The sequence below is a fragment of the Ambystoma mexicanum genome, chromosome 1p, assembly GCF_040938575.1.
Source record: "Ambystoma mexicanum isolate Mex_15411 chromosome 1p, UKY_AmexF1_1, whole genome shotgun sequence".
NCBI lineage: Eukaryota > Metazoa > Chordata > Amphibia > Caudata > Ambystomatidae > Ambystoma > Ambystoma mexicanum.
In genome coordinates, this window is record NC_090921.1 from 598,703,482 (window position 1) to 598,729,036 (window position 25,555).

The 25,555-nt window shown below is 49.1% G+C and overlaps 1 protein-coding gene across 3 annotated transcripts in view; it reads right to left on the bottom strand.

Annotated features, from left to right (window-relative positions):
* ACSBG2 (acyl-CoA synthetase bubblegum family member 2) overlaps positions 1-25,555 on the bottom strand; it is an 811,342-nt gene that overhangs the window by 471,622 nt on the left and 314,165 nt on the right. For all 3 annotated transcript variants that reach the window (XM_069649557.1, XM_069649556.1, XM_069649555.1), the window contains exon 7: positions 22,747-22,827. In XM_069649557.1, the coding sequence (XP_069505658.1) occupies positions 22,747-22,827 (81 nt within the window). The remainder of the gene's footprint in view (positions 1-22,746; positions 22,828-25,555) is intronic.

Sequence of the window (25,555 nt, forward strand, 5' to 3'; positions counted from 1 at the left end):
AAAATCCTTACTCCTCTTTTCAAAACAAACTGTTGATCGATTTGTAGAATATTCCTTTAATTAATGTTATAGAAGGCAAAAGGCAAACCAGAAAGATAGAAAAACTAAATTTAATGTCCAGTATTACACTACAAGTCACATAAATCCCTCAGTACTGGGACGAAGGTGAGCGAGCAAGATGAACAAAGATGCAGGAGTGGTCCGCCAATTAGGCAAAAGGCCCACACCCGAGGGAGACTGAGGGACTTAAAAGTTCCCCTCAGTTGCAGGTCAACAGAAGGAGCAGTAGGAGAAGGAGAAGGAAGCAGGACTGGAGAAGTCGGTGCGAGCCGTGCATGGAGAGGAAGGAAGAAGTAGAGGAACAAGACGACGCCAGATCCATGACGGGTCCCGAGAGGGTCTGTGCCTCGAAAACGCTAAAGGTCACGCAACGGGAAGAATGGAGAAGAAACATTTACCCCGTGAGGTTGCGCAGCAGGAAGCATACGTGGTAGAAGCAGTTAAGAGGTCTCAGGTGGCTGGGTTGCACCAGAGATTCTCGGAAGTCAGAGAGACTCCAAACCAGTGTGGCAGAAGCAGCAGCAACCAAAGAGGGTGCGCATGGTCGGAAGAAGCACAGATCCAGCAGTCTGGCAAACACGAAGTGACTTACCAGGCGAGTCCGAGATGAGCAAGTGACCCTGGGACAGTCCGGTGCAGGCCGTGTGTTCAGCACAGGCAGGATCACTCACGAGCAAGTGAAAAGCAAACTAACAATGAATACCGAACTGTTGAAAACATACAAAAGAAAGCTAACAAGCGTTATGAATTTCGAACTGTTGAAAATTTACAAAAAGAGTCTGAAGTTAAATCAAGAGAACTCTAGAACTGACTGAATAAGTGAGTTTGAGCCAACACCAACAACCCAGTGGGGAGGCCTTCTTAGAATCTCAGACATACCACCACTACCCAAGCCAAGAGATACTACAGAACAGGCAATATCAGTCTAACAGAAGTTGCCAAAAACAAGAAGGGTATGTTAAAAAGACCAAGTGTTGTCAAGGTTACGACTCAGGTTCAGGAACATCTAGAACTGTGGCCGATTTATTTATTGGTAATTTGTAATAAGCACTATACAGCAAAATTGTGTTTCGAGGTGCATCAAGACAAGGGGGGGAAATGGAAGGAGAAAAAAAAGATACAAAATAAAAAACAAAACATTCTTAAAAGGTCAAAACATTTCTAACATGCAAGTGCTTGAGAGCAGGGGAGGGGAAAACGGAAGGGGAGGTGAAGAGGGATAAGAGGGAGGAAGACAAAACATGCTGACTAGGTCGTGAGACAATTTGGAGTGTGCAAGTGCTAAACATGAAGAGGTAAAAGGGGAGCAGAGGGGATGAAGGAGGGGATAGGAAAGAGGAACAAAAATGACAAAAGACAAAAAGCGCAAGGACAAGTAAGCAGAATAAAATGAACAAAAACAGGAGTAATCAGGTAGGGTGAAGCAGCAAAGGGTAGTAGATGTCAAGCGAAGATGCAGGCCAGGATGGAAGTCAGATGTTGTAGCGAGAAAGTGATAAACGAGAAGAAGTTGATGGTGCTGATAAAATGTGTTACAACTACAAACATTCACAGTAAGGCGGACAGGCTGCCGGGAGGGCGATGGTGAGGATTAGCAAACAATGACAGAAGGCTTAGTCCTCCCGGCGGAGGGCCGATGTTCAACAAGTAGAGAGATAGTTAATGAAGATCAAGCAGAGTGAGAGCCAAGACGGCAGGTATAGCAGCACGGGCAGTGCGCGGAATGATCAAGGATAAAGATGCTGCAGCAGAGGAGAGTCATAATTAACCAAAAAAGGAAAGTCAGTGACTGCAGACAGCGTGAGGCTGCAGGGTCATAATACAATAGAACATATTTAACTCAAGTACTTTAAGGGACAAGTTAGGAGAACAATGCACTGTCAACAGCAACAGTGCAGGAAGGCCTTCTGGTAGAAGGAGTGGTATAGTGGGCAATGAGGCATCAACAATAGGACGGCCAAGAATAATATCAAGTGTTACGTCGTACTAAGGAAGTCAGGGACAGGGTGCAAGCCGGAAAGAAGACTTACCCCCAAGTCAAACATGGGAGGCGGGAGAAGAGAGCACTGGTGGAGGATAAAGTGGATGGTAGCACTTGATTAATCCATCAGGTCAGGCCAGATGGTACAGCATCAAGGCGCGGCGGCCAAGGCAGTCAGTCTGGGACAGGGCCAGACAGGGGGGGCAAGAGGCCTTAGAACGAGCCAGCTCTGCCTAGCGGCATCGATGATAGGCCCAGGAAAAACAATGCGGCCAGCCATTCAGGATGCATGCTGGACGGGGGCCTGGTTCAACGAGGCACTGGAGCTATGGTGGCTTCCATGATGAAGTGGTGGAAGGCTGCAGGGTCTGCAAGATGCACCTTGTGGCATCTGTGTGCCTTTGCAGATGTTGCAGGTGCTCTGAAGATGGAAGAAAGGGATTTAAACACATTGCCACAGCCACGGCAGAAGCAGTGAACAACTTTATCCTGAACACTGTTTTTGGTATTGATGCAGAAGGGAAAGAAAGGTTGCCAACAGGCTGCCCTTCTGGAAGAAGCTATCCAGAGGGAGAGGAGTATCATTTGTAGATAGGTCCCAGTATGGATCAATGTGGATATTCGGTTCCCTGAAAGCTGCTAATAATGTGATACCAAAGAAGACTGTTGGAGTTGTTGTTCTTAAAGTTACCATTGAAGTACTTTCCTGTTGAAGAAGTAGACTGGCACCCGTGGGGCAAGAAATGATTGCCCAGAGTAAATCTGGCGAGAGAATAAACTAGGTAGCAGAACAAGCAAGTGCTGAAGAGTGGTACTAATAGTGGTACATTTGGGTTGTGAAACCTAGAGTTACAAGTCTTCTGCAGGAGTTGACATTTAGAGAATAACTGGAAGTTGGAAGAAGAGTTAGCATTCTTTCTGCAATTAAAATTGTGGTGAACCATCCTGATCAAACTATGTATTGTTGCCACAAACAGGAGACCATTCTTATTCTAGGAGGAGTGAGAGCTTATGACTATTGAAACAGAACGTTGTGAATCTGATTACCAGAAATTAAGAACTATATTGGAACTGGTGTTAAAATGGATTTCTTTGTTTTTCATTTGAACTGTGTAGAAAATCCTTGTCTGAATCTTGGAAAGGGAGGTTCAACCAGACAAGAGACATCAATTACATTGTGAACTAGGTTATATGTTCTATACTGTCATTGACCTTAATTGCCATACCATTCCTTTTTGCTTTGATTGTTATACAAGAGTGAGGGTAGATATCAGACTGGGCTCTTAGTAACAGAGTAATAGACCACCGCCAGGCGGGGTTGTGTGAGGGCTTGAGTGCTATCCATCGAAGCATCCGACTCAGACTGGTGTGAGACGTAAGCCATGCTGAGACAGATTCAGGTTATGCAGTGCTAGTCCATCTATGAACTGCCTTAGACACGGTTCCCAGAGCATGCCTCTGAAAGACCCTAGAGGAGCTTCGTGTTCCACCAGTAATGCTTTCAGTTATACAGTCTTTATACAGGGAACTCATTGGTAGTCCGCTGGAGCACAGATGAAGTACCTCCCACAGTATTGACATCCAGAAGGGAGTAGGTCAGGGCTCTGTGCTGGCACCAAAGTTGTTTTGCATCTTTATTAATGAAGTCCTGAAGAGGCTCTTGGCCACCCAGACTGACGCCCTGTCGCTAGCCAGTGATACGTTCCCCTGCAGCACTGGTTGCAGATGATGCAGTGCTCCTCTCCCCAACACCTGCTGGTGTGTGCAAACAACGCAAGATCCTTGTGGCTTTCACCAAGAGGAACAGGCTTTCACTGAACATCAGTTACATGATTTTCAATGCCAATCCCAGGAAGAAGCAGGAGAACAAGTTACTCTCTTACCTGGTAACGTTCTTTCGATGGGATGGTCCGACGTTGCATTCCATATCTATGACAGTAATCACCACAGCTGTGCTGCTTCGGAAAATCGTTCGGCGTCTGCGTCCTGCGTCAATGACATTGATACACCGCCCTCGAGGACCTCCTCCGACGGCCGACGTCACTGAATGTTATAAGTAGAACGCACGACGCCCGTAGCCTCAGTTGTAGTTTTTTCCCCAGAACGTGTGGCACCAGTCTCCCAGTCTGACCAAACAAAGACTTGCGGAAACGTAAACTGCACATCGCATAAGAAATTCTGTTGCGGGGAAGGCAGGGAGGGAGCGATATGGAATACGTCGTCGGACCATCCCATCAAAAGAACGTTATCAGGTAAGAGTAACTTGTTCTTCGAGGGGATTGGGTCCTCCGACGTATTCCATATCTATGACAGACTCCCAAAGCAGTACCAATGCAAGGAGGTGGGAAAAGAATTTGGTCATTCTAAATTTCTTTTGCTAATCAAATTGCGGAGCAAAGGACCGCCTTGCCAAAGGCCAGATCCTGCCCACGGATGGAATCGAGGAAGTAGTGACGTACAAAAGTATGGACCGAAGCCCAGGTGGCTGCGTCACAGATGTTACAAATAGCAAGACCCCTCTGTAGGGCAGTAGAAGCAGCCATACCCCTGGTAGAATGGGCCCGCAAGCCGACTGGTGGGTCCTTACCCGCCAAGCGGTAACACTCAGAAATAGCCAGAATAATCCAGCAAGACAAAGTCCGCTTAGTCACAACTTGCCCCAAACGCTTACCAACTTAACCAATGAAGAGCTGATCGTCCACTCTGACCCGGGACATGCGTGAAATATAAAAGCTCAAAGCTCTCCTAGGATCGAGCCTATGGAGCCTCTCCTCTTCCTTACCAGGATGTGGAGGAGGATGAAATGCTGGAAGAACAACCTTCTGGCCTAAATGAAATTCCGACACCACCTTCAGAAGAAAGGATGGACGAACTCCAAGGACAACCCTGTCCTTATGAAATACAGTGAAGGGTGGCTTAACTGAAAGTGCCTGTAACTCACTCACTCTGCGAGCGGAGGTGACCGCAACCAAAAATACAGTTTTAAGAGTTAACAGTCTCAAAGGGCAAGAATGCAAAGGCTCAAACAGAGCACCCATCAGAAATTTGAGGACAAGGTTCAAATCCCAACCGGGCACCTCGGAAGGTGACAGAGGGAACACATTAGTGAGCTCTTTTAGAAACTGAGAAATTAAAGGGATTTTAAAATAAGAACACAAGCGCTTAAATATGGACAGCGCCGCCAGGTAACCTTTAACCGTACTTGCAAGCCCCTGTGGGCTAAAGAAAGCAAAAAAGACAGAACCAAAGGGATGTCACATGCAAAGGGATCCACATTCTTAACCCTGCACCAGTCGCAGAACTTTCGCTAACGGCAACGGTACAGGGACTTAGTTGCGGGCCTTCTGGCCGAAAGCAACACCTCCATCATGTCTTCAGGGAGGTCCCAATCCTTATACCTCAACCTTTCAGAAACCAAGCTTGAAGGTTGAGGGATCTGACCTCTGGATGGAGAACCTGACCTCCCCTCCCGTGAGAGCAGATCGTCTCGGTAGGGAAGACGACGTGGAGGGCAGATGGACAAGTCGAGAAGGTCCGGGTGCCACGTCCTCCGGGCCCACGCCGGAGTAATGAGGATCATCCGGGAACCGAACATTCGTAACCTCTGCAGCACTTGCGGGATTACGGAGACTGGAGGAAACTCGTACAGCAGTGGGTAAAACCACTCCACCACGAACGCGTCTCCTAAGGCTCCTTTTGGAGGAAATTCCCGCGAGCAGAACCTTTAGCACTTCCGGTTGACACTGGAGGCGAAGAGATCCACTTGAGGGGTCCCCCAAAGGGCGAAGATCTCCAGGAGAATCTCCTGAGCCAACTCCCACTTGTGAGAGATCGCGCTCTGCCTGCTCAGAGTGTCCACCGTCTCATTTTCTTCTCCGGCCAGATGAACTGCCGAGATCTAAACTTCCTGCTGGATTGCCCAGAACCAGAGCTGCATCGCCTCCCTGCACAGAGGAAGTGACCCTGCCCCTCCTCCCCCTTTTTGTTGAGGTAGTGCATGGCCACTGTTTGGTCCGTCAGGATCAGGACATTCTTTCCTCGCACAGTCGGCAGAAAAGCCTTCAGGGAAAGCCTGACGGCACTCAGCTCCAACAGATTGATATGGAGTCTGGACTCTGACGGAGACCAACGACCGCTGACGGTCAACTCGTTGGCATGAGCTCCACATCCCGTGAGGGATGCATCTGTCACGATAGTCACCTCCGGCCCGGGTAGCTAAAAAGGAGCTCCCTTCATCAGATTGCCTTCGACGGCCCACCACAGAAGGTCCTGGACGACCGAGGACGGCACCTGAACAGGGTCTGACATCCTGCCGGAGGACTGAGACCACTGGAGCTTGAGTGCCCATTGCAAAGATCTCATCCGCAACCTGGTCTCTGGCACCAGAAGAATGCAGGATGCCATGAGGACGACAATCTCAAGAACTTGAATGCTGGGAGACTCTGGGCAAGCTGAAACTTGTGCACCATCTGCTGAATGTGATGAGCCCTCACCTGGGGAGGAAAACACTGCCCCAGTGACGTGTCGAGCACTGCTCCGATGTACTGGAGGCCTCTGAGTTGGTGTCAAATGGGGGAGAAGTCCAGCTTGTGGAGGGAGTGGCAGGTGACTGACAGATGATCCATGACTTGCTCAGGAGAGCACACCCTGATCAACCAATCGTCCAGGTAGGGGTAGACGTGAATCCCCCCATTTCCTGAGATGCTCGGCCACCACTTCCATGAGCTTGGTGAAGACCCTCGGGCGGAGGTCAATCCGAATGGCGGGACCCGAAACTGAAAGTGCGAGTCGCCAACCGCGAACCTCAGGTACTTCTTGTGCTTTGGATGGATCGGCACATGAAAATAAGCGTCCTTGAGGTCGAGAGACACCAACCAATCCTGAAGTTGAAGGGCCTGGTGGACTTGAGAGTAACTTTCTTGAACTTGTCCTTCCTGAGGCGTTTGTTCAAACCGCGCAAGTCCATGATGGGTCTCAATCCCCCGTCTTTCTTGGAAGTCAAAAAATAAGGGGAATACCATCCCTTGTTCCTCTCCGCTACAGGCACCAGTTCTATGGCGCCTTTCTCCAGCAGGGATTGAATCTCTTGCGCAAGGAGCGGATCCAGACTCTTCAAAGAGAGATTCTCCGGTGGATTGTCGTGAGCCCTCTGCCGGAAAGGAAGACAGTAGCCATGGGCTATGATCTCCAGAACCCACACATCTGAAGTAATGGCACGCCACTCTACAAGATGCCGCGCCAGCCTTCCCCCAACCGGTGAACCATGGGACATGGCCTCATGACTGAGCTGAAGCAGCTGCGGCGTTGCCTGAGGGCAAAGAGGCAACTGCCCGAGCGGCCTTGGCACCTCGAGTACCTCGTTTTCCACCTCTGGCACTCCTACGGTGGCCCCTTTGACTGGCAGCTCCTCTCGCTTTACCAAAGGATGAGTAATAACGAAAGGAACCTCCCCTCCATTGCTGTCCCCTAGAAAGAAAAGGCAGAGGTTGTCGAACTGCAGCGCCCAACGACTTTGCTGCAGCTTTGGAGGTCTGTAACCTCTCAAGGCTCTCGCAGCCTTGCTGCCAAAAAGATGTTCCCTGTCAAAGGGCATGTTGAGGAGCCGGGCCTGCACATCAGGAGCAAACCACGACTTCCGCAACCATGCAAACCTGCGTATCACGGTGCTCGCCGCCATGGACCGGCTGACGCAATCGGCCATGTCCAAACCCAACTGAACGGCCTCACGCATGGCATCCTTGCCATCCTGGACCATAGCAAGGAAACCATCCCGTTCATCCCCTTCGGGAATATGTTCAGCCGCTAAGGAAACAGTTCCACAGAGTGTGCGTGAAACGGAACAAGGCACACACAGAGTTGGCCGCCTGAAGCGCCATACCCATACCCCCTGAAGAAAACACTTTCTTCGCCCAACCATCAAAACGCTTCTCGTCCCCATCAGGAGGGATGGTAGGATACGACACCTGCTTTGCTAGGGCCGTAGCCGCCTGCACCACCAAACTCTCCGGAGTAGTGTGCTTGGTCAAGTAGCAGGTGTTGCTACTGGCTGGGCGGTATTTTCGCGGCAAAGACTTGCCCACTGCCGGGAGACTCTCCTGAGCAGTCCAAGCCGCCGCCACCCTCCTCTGTAGAGCCATATGGAACGGCAGCACCGGGTCAGTTGGTGGACCTTGGTCAAGGATATCCGTAAGGTCATCCTGAAGAAAATCCCCTGGGAGAGCAGACCACCCGAAGTACTCTGTGAACCTAGACATAAGGCGCCGGTACGAGGAGTCGGCATGAGTGCCAAGCTCAGGCCTACAAAACTCCACCTTCCGGAGAGGTGTCCAGACCACTGGCGTCGTGCAGGGACTGACGCAGGTCCTCAATTTGGCTATCGCCCGAGAGAATCTCATCTGGCACCGTATCAGGAACCACGCCATCAGAGCCCTCATCCACCTCTGAAATGTATTGAAGATGGCGGTAAGAGGGCACAGAATGGGGAACAGCCTCGAAAGGCGTCGAGTGAATTGGCGTCGAAGCGGAACGCGGTGCCGACAGCATCGATGCAGGCCTCGAGGGCAGAGCCCCGTGCATGTCCCTTGACAGCCTGGGCACCGATGGCATTGACGACTTCTTCGGAGGCAGAGCCTCGAAAGAGTCCGTCGACTACCTCGGCACCACAGGCGTCGACATCTTCCTCGAGGACACCACAGGTGCACACGGTCTCGAGCGCGTCGAGGACTGGGACCTGGAATGATTCCCCTTGTCCGAGCGGGACTTTTCCCGTGAATCGTGCCGACCACCCGAGCCCGAAGGCGTACGAGCGGTGTCTCTTGACGATCACGACCGACCCTACTCGGAGGCGCGGACGGACCAGTGCCCTGCGATTCGAGAATCGCTAGCATTTTCTTACCGAAGGAAGCCCATTCCTCCGGCGTCGCATGCTTGGTGGGATAAGCGACCCGCCGGCGGGCAGAGTCCTCGGATGGGGAAGGCGACCGATGACGGCGCTTCCGGTAGTGCCTTGAAAAGGCAGAGGAGTGGCAGGACCTACTCCGGGACCGAGACCCACTGGACTTCCGACGACGATGCGGAAGGTCGCCCCTCGAATCGTCCGTCGAAAGCCCCACAGACCTCGACTTCCGTGGCTTGGACACCTTACCTACCGACAGTTTCTTCTTGCGCTCCCGCAAGGCTTTGGACTTAAGCGACTGGCAGTCGACACAATCATCCGTGTCATGGGCCTCCCCGAGGCACCAGAGGCAGGCATCGTGCGAGTCCGTCACCGACATCTTGGACCCACAGTCCCCGCACTTCTTAAAGCCTGGACGCGGGGTGGAAGACGAGGTAGACATCACGAAGGATATACTTACAAACCAACAGGTTCGGGGAACCGATAAAGAACAGAAACTCCAAAGAGTCGAGGCGCGCCGAGATCTCCGAAGCGAACACGTTCGCGGAAAAAACGGAACTGAGGCTACGGGCGTCCTACTTATAACATCCAGTGCCGTCAGAGAAGGTCCTGGAGGGCGGCGTATCGACATCATTGACGCAGGACGCCGAAAGAGTTTCCAAAGCAGCACAGCTGTGGTGGTTACTGTCATAGATATGGAATACGTCGGAGGACCCAATCCCCTTGAAGCCTATATTCCTTTCTCTAGAGGATGGTGCGATTGAGCAAGTCCAGTCGTATAACTAGGACAGAGTCATGGTGTCTTGCAGCTGGCAAATGCAGGTCGAGAAGACCAAGTTAACTCTCGACAGGTATAGTGGGGCCCTCACTAGATTTACCAATGAGCATGGGCATGGGGCGATACAGGTCTCGTTGGAGACCTATAAAGGCACAAGCACGCCAGGCAGCATTGTACGGGGCTGAACTCTGGGGACATGCAGAGATTAAGCCCATTGCAGTGGTGGAGAGTACATTTTTAAAAAATATCCTTGGACTGCCCACCACTGCCCCGAACACCCCAATGTTACTGGAAACTGGATTGGCAGGGTTTGAGAAAATCTGTAAATTGCACCCAGTCCTTTATTGGGCTAGATTATGGTCAAATAACCACTTATGCAAATATAAATAAGTGGTCATGGATGTTTTGTCCCAGCAAGGGAGTACCTCTCTGAAATGGTCCTTGTGAGAAATTATTTGGGTCAGTTGGGCCTGGGGGAGTACTGATGAAACCGTTCTGCAGTATCACCCATGTCTAAGAAAGTGATCAAGAGTGCAGCAGGGGGTCAAGCTCCAACATGATATTTTGGCGACGTCCAGGGCCTTAGAGCAACTGGCCCGTTATCTTGACATTAAGAAACTGGTCGGTTGCGAAGAGTACCTGGATCACCCCCACTCCCCCTCTAGTTGGGAAAGGGCTCTGTATGAAGTTCCGTACGGGAATTCTCCCTACAGCTGCCCTCCGGCACCAATGGAATGAGGCCGTTCCGGTGTCTTGCATTCTTTGCCACATGCCGAGGAGACTGCCCAACCTTACCTATTGTTCTGTCCGGTGACTAAGCCCTTGAAGTGCTTCTTGAAGCCCCCGTTTCGAAGTTGCGGCTGCACGACTGTTGGGCAGAAACCTGTGCAGTTCCATTGGGGACCACTGCAAAAGATTTAGGACTACAGGTGTTGGCAGTAAACCCACTTGGTAGCAGTCTGTACCACCCAGATTTACCTGGTAGCTGTGGCTGAGCAGTCAGACTTCCCTCAAGAAGAGTTAGGCAGTATGTAAAGTATACACAATAGGCACTCAGACACAATAGCACAAGCACACTGACCAGAGCTTTGGTATCAAGGTATATAATTATTTATTTAAAAACACACTTATTGAAACACTCCAGCTCTATTATTGTAAATCACTCTAAACACAGTTACTATTATTATATATACATCCCTTATTCCTTATCAGACAAGTCTTAGTTAACCCCACTTATTTCCAGACAGAGGTGAGCGCTTAACTATAGATGGCACTCCAATAAGTTAACGAAAAAGGGAGGGGAAAAAGGCAGAATGTAGGAAAGTACACCACACTAATACTTAGGATCTCTTAAGCAAGGCAGGAAAGTCAAAAGTTACTTGTTGAGCCAAAGTCCATAGGCCGGGCCCACTCGAGAGAGCAGGACACAAATGCACCCAAGATCACACAATGACAACAGGCTTAAAAAGTTTTGCAGGGAGTTCAGAAAGGTTTTAGTTAGGCTCGGAAAACTTTAGCCAGGGTGTCCCAGGCTAACCCAGGTTCGAAAGCCGGGGGCTAAATCTACCCTGTACAGTTGGTTACAAGGGAAGCCAGGCGGAACACGGTACCTTAAGTAGAAAGGATCCTCCAGCGGGGGCAGTTGTTCCTGGCAGCGGATGCAAGTCGCGGCATCGTCCAGAGGAAGAGAAGATCTCGACGTGGAGGAAAGATGAAGGTCGTTGCACTGCCAGGGAAGAAACCAGCCGCTGAGTTTTCCAGTTACAGGTACTACCGTTTGATTCGCGGTAGTGGTACAACGTTGTATCCCGGTTGCTTGGCACAGGCAAGGCAGCCACGAGATGCTCCAGGAAGCGAAAAAGGAAGCAGAATGGTTATCCCCACCAGTCGAAGGAAGAAGACTCTCCGGGCTGGAGATCTCCTCTGTCGTTGGGAAAAGTGGTGAGACGGTTCAGCAGGGCTCCACCGGTGGTGTCGTCGTAGCAGGTCGGCTCAGCTTCTCCCTCGTCGGATTCTTAGGTCCTGTGGCGACTTCTGAAGTTCCAGTCCCCAAAGCCCTGCTTTTATGCAGAAAACCCCCATTCACTCAGCCTAGCTGTCAAACATGCTAAGTGGTGAGCCAATCAGGACGGAGTGCGACTTGAGTTGCCTAGGCAACTCAGTCCAGGGTGCCTAAATCCCCCTCCGCCCCTCCTAAGTACCCCAGACAGAGTGGCACCACTTTGGAGGGCTTCTGTGGAGAAGCCCGCCAAAAAGTGGAACAAAGGGCTCAATTTGGGTTGCAGTCACAGAAGCGAACACAAACGCCATTTTAGAACCGAGTTCTGGCAAAAAATACCAGCCGGAGAATTAATATTAAATAAATAAACCGGCGGTATTTTCGAGGCTATAGGAATTAAATAATTAAAGTTGGTAGGCTCGAACAATGGGAAATCCCATAGAGATATATTCGCGGTCGAATATAAAAAGTAGTGTCCACTGCCACCAGCCAAAACTCGATCGGAGGGACAGAGACGTGCCCCCTCGACTAACAGACCCCGGGGCAATCGAATTGCCCCGGCCAGTACATCCACAATATGATGGTTTGTACTGGTTCTGTTCAGAATTTGAGACTAGTAAAGTCAATGGTGACTTTACATGCCCTGAGAGACAGTCAGTCCCAGGGTATGGAGTCTATACTGGGGAGTCACTATGACACCCCTGTTTTACTGCACTGATGGTGCTGTGTAACACACATCACAAAAACACATGAAGCCCTATGGAGTAAAAGACCCCATAGCCCATTAAACACATCTATAGTCAAAGAAACACACTCAAATCATGCCCAAGAGTGAAGGTAAAAGAGTCTCACTCTTGGCAGGAGAAAAGAATAAACCCCAAAAATCCAGCAAAGCTGCTGGGGGACTCACTAGGTTAGGAAATTCAGCCTAAACAGAGAATTCTCCCTAACAAGGACACTAAGCGGAGCAATGGCAAAATGTTTGGATACAGCAGACGTCAGGCTGTTCTTGCTACTAGCAGTTACTTGAGCTGGGCAGGAAACATTCACATGAGAAAGGCTAAGCTATTAGCACAATGTCCTATGGAAGAGGAAATTATGCTGGTCTGTAAGCCACGCTCCATGGCAAAATGATCTTAAACTTTTGTTTTATTGGCAAAGTGTAGGCAATTACAGACATTGAGCATCAACCGTCAACACAAGCGTACATGTTATAGCACAATCGTTGGCAGTGGTGAGTTTCTCCATAATCAGACAAGATTTAAATACACACAACAATAGTTCTGGTTTCGTTCATAATGTCGGGGGTGTAGGCGAGGTCGAGTCATCGTCCTCTTTATTAAGGTAGCTTCAGAAGGCAGTCCAAACATTTCTTGGGCGGGAGCGCGTAGGCAATGAGGCGATGTACTCCTCTTCACAAGTTTGTGTCCAAGTAAGGGCGGAAAGCCACATCTTAAAGGTGGGGGGTGGGGGAGTGGGAGGGGAACGTTTCCAACATTGCAGTATACATTTCTTGGCCACTATACTGCCCACATTCAGAAACTCTGCCATTTTCTTGGTCTCATCATTTGCCCATACACCAAACAACAATGCCATCGGATCAGGGTGAATCACCTCACCCACAATCTCAGAAAGCGCACCAAGATCCTCCCTCCAGAATGTGTTCAGTGCAGGGCATGATCAGAACATATGCCCGTGTTCTGCGTTCTCGGCCTGATACCTCGGCAAACCTGTATAGAGCCACGGTTGAATTTGGTTATTCTATGTGGGCTATAGTACACTCTATTCAATAGTTTGTACTACACGCATCTATGTCGAGAATTTAGGGAAACCTTGCTCGTATGAGAGCACATCTTCCACAGGCCGTCCGTGATCTCAAGGCCAAGTTCACAGGCTCAGGCCTCGCGGACGTTGAAGGTCCTGTCAGGGAGTTTTGCTAGTAGGATTTTATAAAGGGAGGAGCGTATTCCCCAATTAGCGCTAGAGTTAGCGAAGCATTGCAGCTCAGGGGTGTCCGGGGGTTCCCGTGGGAATGATGACCACATGTCTCGGACTGCGGTCCGGAGCCTATAATACTGCAACATTTCCAGAGCCCAACCAGTATGGCCAGGGCGCCATGTCTGTGGGGTGATAAACTGCCCTTCCGGGTATAGATCTGTCAATGCGTGGTACCCCAAATTTGACCAGTGTTGAGAGAGAAGTTTGTCGTGGGTGGGTAAAGCCATTTATATTAAGGACAGAGGACGGGTGTTTGTGTCAGCAGGCATCGCCACGCTGTCAAAGTGGATACGATCGGGTCAGCTGGAGCACTAGATGTATATTTGCATTGTAGGATCAAGGTCATGGTATTGGTCCCGGTCGTGGCCAGTTTTTTCAGCTTAACGTGGGGAGGAACAGTGCGATGTCTATACCAGTATGCAGCAAATTGTGCTTGGGCCACCATCCAGTATAGGGTCGGGAGCTGCAAATCGCCCCCCTTTTGTAGAGCAAGGTCATATGTTTCCACTTCTTACGGACCGCCCTGGCATGCCACAGGAATTGGGAGTCCAAAGTGTGTAATTCGTCAAAGTATCTCTGCCCCGGCCAGATCGGTACATTACTGAAGATATACAATAGCTTGGGCACCAGGATCATCTTAATAAACGAGAGCCTACCACCCAGAGAGAGTTGCAGGGCACGCCACTTGGTGACTTTGGATTCAAAGTATTTCGCCCTAGCAGTATAATTGTTAGTGATCAGAACAGATCTAGATAATGCCATCTAGACCCCCAAGTATCTGATGCCACCAGGGGACCTGCAGAGGGGATATTCACAAGTCGGTTGTTGGGTTGCAGTGGTGAGGGGGAATATCTCGGATTTCGTATAGTCGATGGTATATCCGGAGAAGGTGCCCACTTTGATTATGTCCCTCAATATGGGATCTAGATGTGTGGACGGGTTCCTGACATACAATTGGACATCGTCCGCATACAGCGATATTATAACTGGAGGATCAGCCAACGTATGCCCTTTCGGGAATGTTGTGTCCCGATATAATCTGCCATCGGCTCGATGGCCAGTGCGAAGAGGATGGGGAGAAGGGACAACCCAGATATGTGCCCCTCCGCAGTTCGAATAATTGTGAGGTCAAAGAGTTGGCTAGGACACTTGCAGTGGGACAGGTGTATAGTAGTTTAATGTAGTGAATCGCCTTTGGGCCGAGCCCCATTCTCTCCAGGACCGCCCACATGTATTGCCAAGAGACCATGTCGAACGCCTTCTGTGCGTCCAGCGTGACCGCGACTGCCTCCGCGCTCTGGTTGATTCTTGAGAGGACTTTGAAGAATCTTCTAATATTAAGAGTCATCGACCGTCCGGGTACGAAACCGCTTTGGTCATCGTGGGTGAGATACTGCATAATAGAAAGGAATCTATTGGCCAGGGTCTTTGCAAGAATCTTTGTGTCTAAGTTCATAAGCGATAGAGGTCTATAAGACCCGCATTCATCGCTGGACTGCCGGGCTTGAGGAGAACTGTTATAGTTGCTTCACGCATTGTTGGGGGAAGAAAGGACTTGCGGATCGCGTCGGACAATACCTTTATTAATCTAGGCGCTAGGATAGCCACATGTTCTTGATAGAACTCTGCGGTAAGTCTATCTGGGCCCAGAGCCTTGCCCCGCGGTAGGTCAGTGATGGCTTTTACTATCTCATCTATGGTTATAGGTACTTCAAGTTGTTCGCGTTTGGATTGGGATATAAGGGTCATGGGGATTTGTTCGAGCAGATCCTGGATGTCCTGCATGTGTTTCTGTTGCGGAGTGTACATGTCAGCATAAAATTGTGAGAATGTCGAGAGTATCTGCTGATCCGACCATTGTGGGACCCCTTGCGTGTCCTTAATACATTCTATTCGAGTTCTGCCCCCCCTTCCGCCCGGATTAGCCTGGCCAGTGTTCGCCCGGGTATTTCGCCCTCTCCATACTGCCTTGCCGCGACCGGTCGCGTCAAGTACTTTATTTCTCGCATAGCATGAGATTCAAACGTCTCTAATTCAGCACCGATTTGAGCTAATTTGTGCGGTGTTGCATTAGTAGCACACTCGCACTCAAGAGCCTCGAGTCTGGCTTCAGAGCGTTGTAAATCGTTCCTAATGGTTTTTAGGACACCCGTCTCCCGTGAGATGGCCATTCCCCTAATGTAGACTTTAAAGGCCTCCCATCTAACCCCGAAGGTAGTGTCCTGCTCTGAGTTACACTCAAAGAAGGTCTGTATGTCAGAGCGGATCTCGGCTTTGAACACTATCAAGTAATGCCTCGGATTTGAAACGGCAGGAATTACGAGGGGGAAGGGGGGAAAGGGGCGCGAGAGCTCCAGATTCAGCTTTACCGGTGCATGGTCTGAAAGGGTGCGGGTCAATATTCGAGTATCAATAACCTTGCCAATTAAGTTGCTTGTGGTCAGGAATAGGTCTATCCTAGATGAACTACCATGAACAGAGGAGTAGAAGGTGTATACTTGCAGCTGAGGATGAAGAGTCCTCCAAACATCTCGGAGATCGAGGGACATCATGTGGGCAAGCAATCGTCTAGCTGCTTGTGAGATGGCTCTGGGTGCCGTACCTGACCTATCCAGGTTGTCTAGTATGAGATTCATGTCCCTCCCCAGATTATAGGAACCCCTATGTATCCCATCCATATGGAGTATATTTCATCATAGAATTCAGGGGTGTCAACATTAGGACCATAGGTGTTCACCAGAAGACATTCTGGGCCCGTCAATATACAATGTAGAGTGACACATCTTCCCTCGTCGTCTATTAAGCTTTTCTTCAGCCTGAATGTCACTGATTTATGAATCACAGTTAGGACTCCCTTGGATTGTGTAGAGTATGTAGTATGGAACCTGTTTGGGCCCCAGGAAGGTGGCAGGCATGACAAGGTGGCCGGGCGCATGCGTCTCTTGTAAAAGTAGTATCTTCACACCATGTCTCAGCACGTATGCAGTTATCTTGCGGGCCTTCGTAAAATTACCCATCCCCCGAACGTTCCATGACATCAACTGAACAGCCATACCATCCTTTCAGTGAACATCCCAGTTCGGCCGACGGCGTATGTACACGTTTGCAGGCGTTGAATAGAAGAAATCTCTTCATTGATATCAATGCCATACCTTCTGTGCCTTTTCTTAAAGTCTCCCCTCCCTGCCCCGCCTCCCCACCCTCACTGCACAACCCCAACTAGCAGTGTGCCCATCCCCCCCCTCTCCCTCTCCCAGAGGTGAGCTGTACCCAATCTGGCTCATCTACTGCATCTGCACAACAAAAACACAATCGAAAACAGTGCAGTCGCATTGGGGTTCGCCGCTGCCATGTGGCAAGCTTATATGGGAACCTGGGGATTCTAATGTATTTTTGACAGCATATGTGGCGGTCAGGCTTTCCCTCTCCCTCACCGCGTTATTAGCTAGGCGGTCATCATTTTGATTATCAGACAGGAGAGGATTTAAACATGGTAAAAGCAGTAAGGATGAGCCGGGGCGTCAAAACAATGCCGGCAGTTGCACGAGTACTTTGGCGTGTAAACCTCTGAACCAGCGAAGAGATAACAAAACTGCTATGGTGAGGGTGGCCGGGTGACCAGCAGAGTTGTGGTCAGAATTACAGGCAGGTGAAATTGTATCTGGGTTACTAGGTACATATAACTCTGTGGTACATGGATCTGAAAGTGGGGTAACCAACATAAAAGATGGCACGTTGAGCTCAGTCGTTCTCCGTTAGATAGCCAGTGGGGGCATGTAGTGGGATGTACGTCTCAATGAATTTCACCGCCTCGTCCAGCACCGTGAAAAAGTACAGTTTATTATTGAAGGTGAACTTCAGGCGAGCTGGGAAAAGGATGGCATAAGCGATGTTCCTCTCTCTAAGCAGTTTTTTGACTCCCAGAAATTGTCGACGCTCCTGTTGCACTCCTGTGGAAAAGTCCGGAAATATTCAAATGATCTGCTCCTCTAATCTGAGCTCGCCCTTTTCTCGTGCGAGAAAGTATTTGGTCTCTGTCTCTATAGCTTAAGATTTTAGCTATTATTAGCCTCGGAAAGTCGCCAGGTTTGGGGCGCGGGGTGAGCGCTCGATGGGCTTGTTCGACTGCATAGAAGGGGGATGGGTCAGAGTTACCTAGTAGGTCCTTGAGCAGTTTTTCTGTAGCTAATTTAAGCCGGCCATTGAACGCTTTCTCCGGGACCCCAATAATGCGGATGTTATTCCTCCGTGATCTGGACTCCAGGGCATCACATTTGGCTTTGATACGGTGTCTTGCAGTGCTGTAATACCATCCTCATTGGTGCCAATTCTAGCTTCCGCTTCAGTGATCCTGGATCCCTGCTGGTCCAGTTTAGATCCGAGTGATGCGCCTTTGGCGTTTAGGTCATCCAATTTTTCATGGAAGGAGGCAAAGTTCTTGGCCATGGTCTCCATCATGGTGGCGAGATCAGGGCCAGCGTGTTCCCCCTGTGCTTCCAAGTCGTCCTGGCCAGAAGTTGATTGTATCTGTTCAAGTCTGGCTGTAGCTTTAGCAAATGTATCCATTGCGCCAGTTTTACCGGTGCCGCGAGATCTGTTGGACATCCTCAGTCTGTACTGACCCCGCTGGAGGAAGCGGGGGTGATGTATCCCGCACAAATAGCGCAGTGATTAGGCTGCTTTATCTTCAAGTTTTGAGGATGGAGCTCTAAACAGAAGCGTAAAGCCAAAGCTTTCTTGGGGTGAGATCCAAGTTAGGCCCAGGGCGTGGCAAGGAGCTATGTCCCCCTATGTGCACCAAAGGTGGCTCAGATGTGAGGCGGTGGGGTTCGGTCTGCGTAGGTACAGACGCTTGGTGCATCTCTCCTGCGAGCTGCTCCAGGGTAGAAGGTGTGCGCCTTGCTAAGATACGTCCAGTGCCGAGCCCACAAGTAGAGGCAGTAGGGTGGGTGGTCAGGCGATTATTAGCTCACACAGTTATATCACTCAGTGCAGTTCTTCAGTAATCAGATATGGTATGTCAGCAGCGTGCCATGCCCAAAGAGGGAAAGCACAGGTTAATCAGGCGCATAGGGAGGGCATTTCAGGAGCGGGTCTCAAAGCAGGTTGTGTGGGGAGATTCATTTATAAAGCAGTGAGCACAGCAGCACAGTTCCTGGAATCGGGTCAGCACCACAGCAGCGAGATCACGACGCACACGTATAGTCGATGGTATATCCGGAGAAGGTGCCCACTTTGATTATGTCCCTCAATATGGGATCTAGATGTGTGGACGGGTTCCTGACATACAATTGGACATCGTCCGCATACAGCGATATTATATCTGGAGGATCAGAGGAGTACAGAGTGTACTAATGGTGGATTGAGGGAGGGGGCAATGCAGCAGATATCACAACCCCTAGTGCAGGGGAGCAGCCCTCTCCAAATGCGCTCTCCACCCGGCCGGAGTTCCAGCAGTATCTAGGGTTATGCCAGGGGCCGAGTTCCCAGAGTGCTTATCTTGTGGGGATCAAGGGATCTTACCGTCTCACCATTGCATGCTGTTCCCTCCACTTGCATATCACAGTCACACGCCAGCTCCAGCTGGTAACCATGTGGGCTCTCTCTGGCAGGGATGGGCAGCAATGAAGGGATTCTCGCAGAGGGGAGCAGGTGCCAGTACAGGGAGGCCCGGTCGGGTCACCCAGATGGTGAATCAGGCGAGTGGCGCCATTCCGCAGTCCAAGCGCGGCGTCGCTGCTCGTGCCAAAAGTCAGCCTCGAGGTCTGGATCTCAGGTCCAGGTTCGGGTCATCCGTTGGCACAGGAGATGAAACGACCGTTCTGCAAGGGTCCCCGTGGCCACAGAGGGCGAGTGGGGATGTAGGATTATTGAGGCTCGTGCAAGCTCCACAGGGAGTGGCGCGCAAAGCCTGTCACCAAGAGCCACTGGACGTGGCATGCCCCCCCACCTGCGACCCGGGGAGAGTTCTTGGGTAACGTTGTCAGGGCAGCGCCGGCCCCGGCATACCCTGAGGTTTGCTATGGCGATCAGCGAAGGGAGGCTGCTCTGCCTCCAGGGTCGCGCCGCTCACAGGATGTCACAGAACATATCAGGCCGTTAGTGGGGTAGATCGGGCGCACAGACTTCAGGGTGTTCCGTTCTCTCCAGTATTCGGCCACCAGCCGCACAACACCTTCACCCTCCTGTGGGATGAGTAACAGGGCAGGGGTTTGCAAGGGGCCGCCACACCAACAGGATAACCGCTGTCCTCACACGGAGCTACAGAGCCAGGCAGCCATCTTTGGGCTGCTCAACAGCACCTCCCGACCTCCATGGCAAAATGATGTGTCCAAGTTCATGAGTCAAGTTTTATGATGCTTTTGCATTTTCCTTTAATTGTGTAATGACTTTTGTTGAAATAAAGCTGTTAAATGATCGATATGCCTTGTTCCTATAGTTCTTCTGGTCAGAGTGGGAATAGTGAGGCGTTTATTAAACCCGTTTAATTAAAATGGGAAAAGTTGAGCTCTTTACAAAGTTGTCCGCCTCACATTTCTGATGCCTTACAAGTGCCAGATGAGTCCTAAAAAAGTTACATAAGGTTCACATTAGGACTCAACTCAATCCCAACAAACTAAGATAGGCCTAGAGAGGGATCCTTAACCCAGATTCCACCACCAAAGGTCAGGTAAAAGTGAGTTAGGGTCAGCGCTCCAAACCATATGGGAGACGGGGGAGGGGGGAAGCAACAGGTATGTAGACTTACCCACCTGGCTTTAAATTCTCCAGATAGCACGTGGAGGTTCCAGATTTCTTTTCAGGCCTGTTCTGTCTTGGTTCCTTGGACCAGGATCATCTAGATAGAAGAGATACTTTATTTTGCAGGATTTAGTTTCAGTCGTGCGCAGAAGGAATAAATACGTTCCACACAGCTTCCAGTTGAAGACCACAAAAAAGACAAGCTCCAACAAAGGTCACCAGTGTCACACAGCGACAGGCGACCGTGAACTGCTAACACAGGAGCAGGCCCTTGGTTGGGAGATGGCTGAAAATACAGGAGCAGGCGACTTGTGGCATAAGCTAAAGATTGATAAAGTTAGGAGGCTCTACTCGAACAGCAACAGCAGCAGCAAAGTAGCCCAGCAGAGAGCTGGTCAGTCCAACGGTTGGTCCAGGGACACATTCCCGAAGGCTCAGCAGGCACAGACCCTCGGGAAGGGGTTGAAATTGGTTGTTCCCAACTGTCTAAGGCTCGAAGAATCAACAACAGCCTTCTTGAGATTGGGACAGAGAAGCAGGTCATCACCGGGACAACAATGGAATCCATGCTGGTCCGCTGCAGGGTTCATAGTCAGGCCTCAGAGGGCTGCTCTTCTTCGTAGAAGCCTTGGTTCCAACAGTGATCTGTCGAATAGCTGCAGGTGCTCTCCTTTTATCGAAGATTCGGGCTGGGAGCTAGCACAAGCCTACCAATTATAAGGCTCTCCAACACTACAACAGCCCTGGGTTGTCCAATCCTTGACAACCACTGGTCATCACATCCGTCCAGAAACAGACTTTGGGGTACCCAAGGATGTTGACTGGGACCAGACAGCCCCAGCTCCCACCTCTGGTTCATACACACACTCACAAAGCCCACTTGCCCGCATAAGCAGCAGCTTTCACTGGAAAAGAGGTTACCATATAGGACATTACCTCAACTGAAGAGGCAGGAAGAAGGCCAAAGGACGAGATGGCCAAAGGCCATTTTAGGGTGCAAGCCACCTTTACAAGCCTTTTACAGTCAATGCAAAAATGTACGTGATAAAAACCACACAGCTGCTAGCTTGTTTTAGGCACATCCTCAAAGTAACCAAAAAGTAACCAAATAACCAAAAAGCCATTAGGTCAACTGTTATAAGGACAAAGTATCCAACTACACTTCACTGTTAGAGAAAGTGTGCAATTGTAATAATAAAAGCATTCCAAAAGAGAAAGTCTTTCAGTACTGACAGTCTTTGGGACCAGTCAGTTTCTCAAGAATCAGCAAAACAGGCTAGGGAAGTAAAGCTGAAGGCATTACTGACCTCTAAATGTCAGGACAGGGTTCAACAATAAGCAAAGAGACTGGAAGACCAATAGGAATCTATGGGGAGAAAGGTGCAAAAAGGAATTCCTTAACAGTGCACTTTGGATTTGTAATCAGATATGGCCCTTACAATTAAACAGTTCATTGTCATGTCAATGAATTAGCTTAAAAGGAATTACACATTCTGTTCTTTCCAATATGCCCTTTTCGGGTGCTTTCCTGCAGAGTTACCTACAGTCCCACTTTATGTTCCGATTCATAAAAACTGAAGAATACGAAACCAACATCAGGCCCCTCCACAGTCCATTCGCCTTGCATCAAAGAGAGGGAGAGAAGAGGAGGGGGACAGGATGAAGAGAAAGGTAGCCGATTACTTTGCAGGAATGTGGGCTTTCAGTCATGGAATGGGGAAAGTGGTTGTACGAATAGGAGAATTTACATATTTAGGCCATGCCTGAATCTGCCATGTGAGGGTCAGGCTTGGACAAATGCTCAACAAGAAAAGAAAAGTCAAACAAAGTACTTCTGTACACTAGTACAGAACCTCACACTCCAGAAATATTTCTGGCACAGGTGGCACATACAACTTTCACCCAAAACTGAAAAAGAGGAGTGCCGTCAACAGTGGTAATAAGTAACCACAGGACGGCAGTAGCATGTAGGGGATAAGTAGAAAACGTAAGGAAACTTTAAAGTCACTCAAAAGTGTACATTCCAGTTGCCGAATATCAATTGCTAAAATACGTTTTTTTTTTGTTGTTTTTTTTAAAAACATTGTACCTGAATAGATTTCAGGATTTTATTTGCTACATAGTTCATGTCATGTTGTTGCATTAAAGATACTAGAAGATAGAAATCTAATTAATGGTGCTTATTTGAGAAAAGGGCTGGCTACAAAGATTACATTGATGATGGATTGTAAAGCAAAAGTCTTGTGGAAAAGTATGCATATTCGCATTAATTTTACAATCAATGTCATACATACTGAGTAAAGATTTGGTCTCTTCTCCTTCAGCTCTTCTTTGTACTGTATGATCGCTTTAAGGTGCGGAAGTTTATCCTGAATCTGTAAAGCAAACATGGCATTTTAGCAACACCTAGGATTTGTCTAGAAGGTAAGATAAGTCGTCATGATGAACTGTGCTATATACAACGTATTAGTGACCACGCGTGAACATGACATGCATCTGCACTCTAATGTATAATTTAATATGAATAATGTATATAGCTTTGTACATGATGGTCTAACCTGTCTATAGGGCCGCTTTTCACTCAACCTCACTATGGTTACTATTCACTGTGTGGTTATTGGTCTCCCTTTTCCCCCTCATCACAACCTCCTTTTCCTGGTCATCCTTGCTCAGGCACCATAGGGCGACTGGTGACACAATGGGCCCCTAACAAGTCAACTAAAAACAATAAAAGTAACTCACCCCATTGACTGCTGTACGCCTTAGTTGATAGACCCTTTTCCTCCACACTTCCGAGTTGTCGTTCTTGGGAGAGGGCCAAGGCTTCATTTGAAATTAATGCCAGAACACGTGTAGACACGCCCCAGCACAGGGAAATACCTTATGTGTGCTTCCCCCCCTCAATCACCAGTCACTTTAAAGTATGTACAGAAGATATGTGCAGAAGAAAGGGGATAATGGATTAGGAGTGCAGTGGTGACTACTGTAAGTAACATTTATTGACTCGTATGTCCTGTCACCTTTCCTCTATACTTGTAGAGGATTGAAAAGCATCCCACACAATCGAAGGATCGAAATAAGCAGACAAACAGAAGATTAGGAAACATGCTATGTTTCAACCAAAAAGCTTTGCAAAAAACTGCTGAGCATCTGCCCTGGAACCTTGACCCTGGTGTAATGCTTCAGAAACCATTAGGAGGAGCCGATGCAGGCCCTACAAATCTCTTACAGGTCTATGCCTCTAGAAAGCCACTGGCACACATTCTTTTCGGCAGAAGAATATTGCTCGTCTTTAAGCATTCCAAAATTCATATGATAGGATCCATCATGTGATAGATGCTTTTGATGTTCTTGCCTTGCCCGAGTAGAGGAACTGCTGTACATCATTCATGGTCTGAAGAACACAGTTACTTAGTATGATCAATTTGTATTTCGAAGCCCTGCACACTTCCAGAATATAAAAAAGACCTCCAAGCATTAAAATTCTGGTAACAGAGGAAAAAACAGGTAGATGCAGCTCCTGATAAATTTGGAAGTCTGATTTCACTCGGATGCATTTTAAGAAACATCTTTATTTATTGTTTTCTTTCTAGGCAGTTATACAATACTGTTTCAAAGCACCCACAGGGCAGGGAGGGAACAGGGGTGGAAAATACATTAAAGACACAATATTTAAGAGCAGGGGGCTTGGGGGGGGGGGGGAGAAGGGACAAACCTACTATGCCTACGTGCAAGTGCAGCAAGGAAGAGGGAAGAGGCGGCAAGTGCTGGGGAGTCCGAGCTCATGGGTGAGCCACAGAGGAATTGCTAGGTATGTGGAGTGCTACACAGAAAGGGCCGCGGGAGGAGGAAGTGCGAACCTCCAGGGCAGAGGGTGTGTGGATGCAAGTACTGTGGATAGACAGGAGCTGGGCACAATTAGTGTAGGTGGTCAGGGACCAGAGGATGCATCTTGACCTTGTTGAAGAGAGGAACAGCTTCATTGGAACAGAAAGCCTGCGTTGTGTACCCCATGAGCTGCACACCAATAAGGCAGATTCCCATGTCACAAATGTAAGATCCCCTCTCCACCCCCCCAACAGAGTACACTCAAAAGGTTTGAGGAAAAGTTGACAAAAAACACTTCATATTCCAAAAGGGGTGAAGAAATCAAACTTGTGAATGCAATCTTAACTATAGGAAAAGAGCAGAAGAAAGGAACTAGACAAAGCAGATCATCAAGAGCACAAATAAGGCGCAATCAGCATGGCCACAAGGGAAATAACATCCTGAAGACTGTTCCAAAACAACTGAAGGGAATCTGACATGTTGATGACGAGGGGAATTAAACAAACCAAGAGTCCTAAGAAGACAAATTACTTCCCTCTGGAAGTGTTCTTTCTAATGGATGTTTCTCCCACAGATTTCATATGGGATATATTCTCCTAAGGCAGCAGATTCCGGAAACCTTTCATCACCAGGACGCTCCGTGGGGCATCAGTGCTCTTCGGCATTGGGACTATCCATGATGTCAGTACAAATAGCCTGCACTGTGCCTTCAGTTTTCTAATTGTTTCACTGTGCTCCCCACATGGTGGAATTTTGTTTAGTACTGCAAGGATTAATATTATAGCCAGGAAGGCAAAGAAGGAGAGGCGTATAAGACGAAGGAGCTCGGCAGGTTGTGAGGGCGATGAGGAATCCATGGGAGGAACATCCATCAGAAAGAACATTACCAGCGGTCAGTTATTTGTTGTTCCAATGGATTGTGTCCTCCCACGCATTCCTAATCTTAGATTGACTACCAGGGCAATACCCCATATAGGAGGAGGGAAGAAGAAAACTCATTGCAGTCTCACCTTAAGACATTCTGAAATACTGCCCTGCCGAAGCAGTCATCCTGGCCGTATAGAGTGCCATAACAGTGTTTGGCAAAGGTATACAGACATAACCATGTCACCGCCAGCAAAAGTCCCATGTTGGTACTACCCTCAGAGAGCAGAAGTCGTCATTCCCCTGGTAGAGTGAGCCCTGAATCCCTCTGGAATGTCTAGCAGCTAGGATTCCCATGAATGAATCGAATCTGAAATGTCCGAAGGAGAAAAAAAAAAAAAATAACTCTCG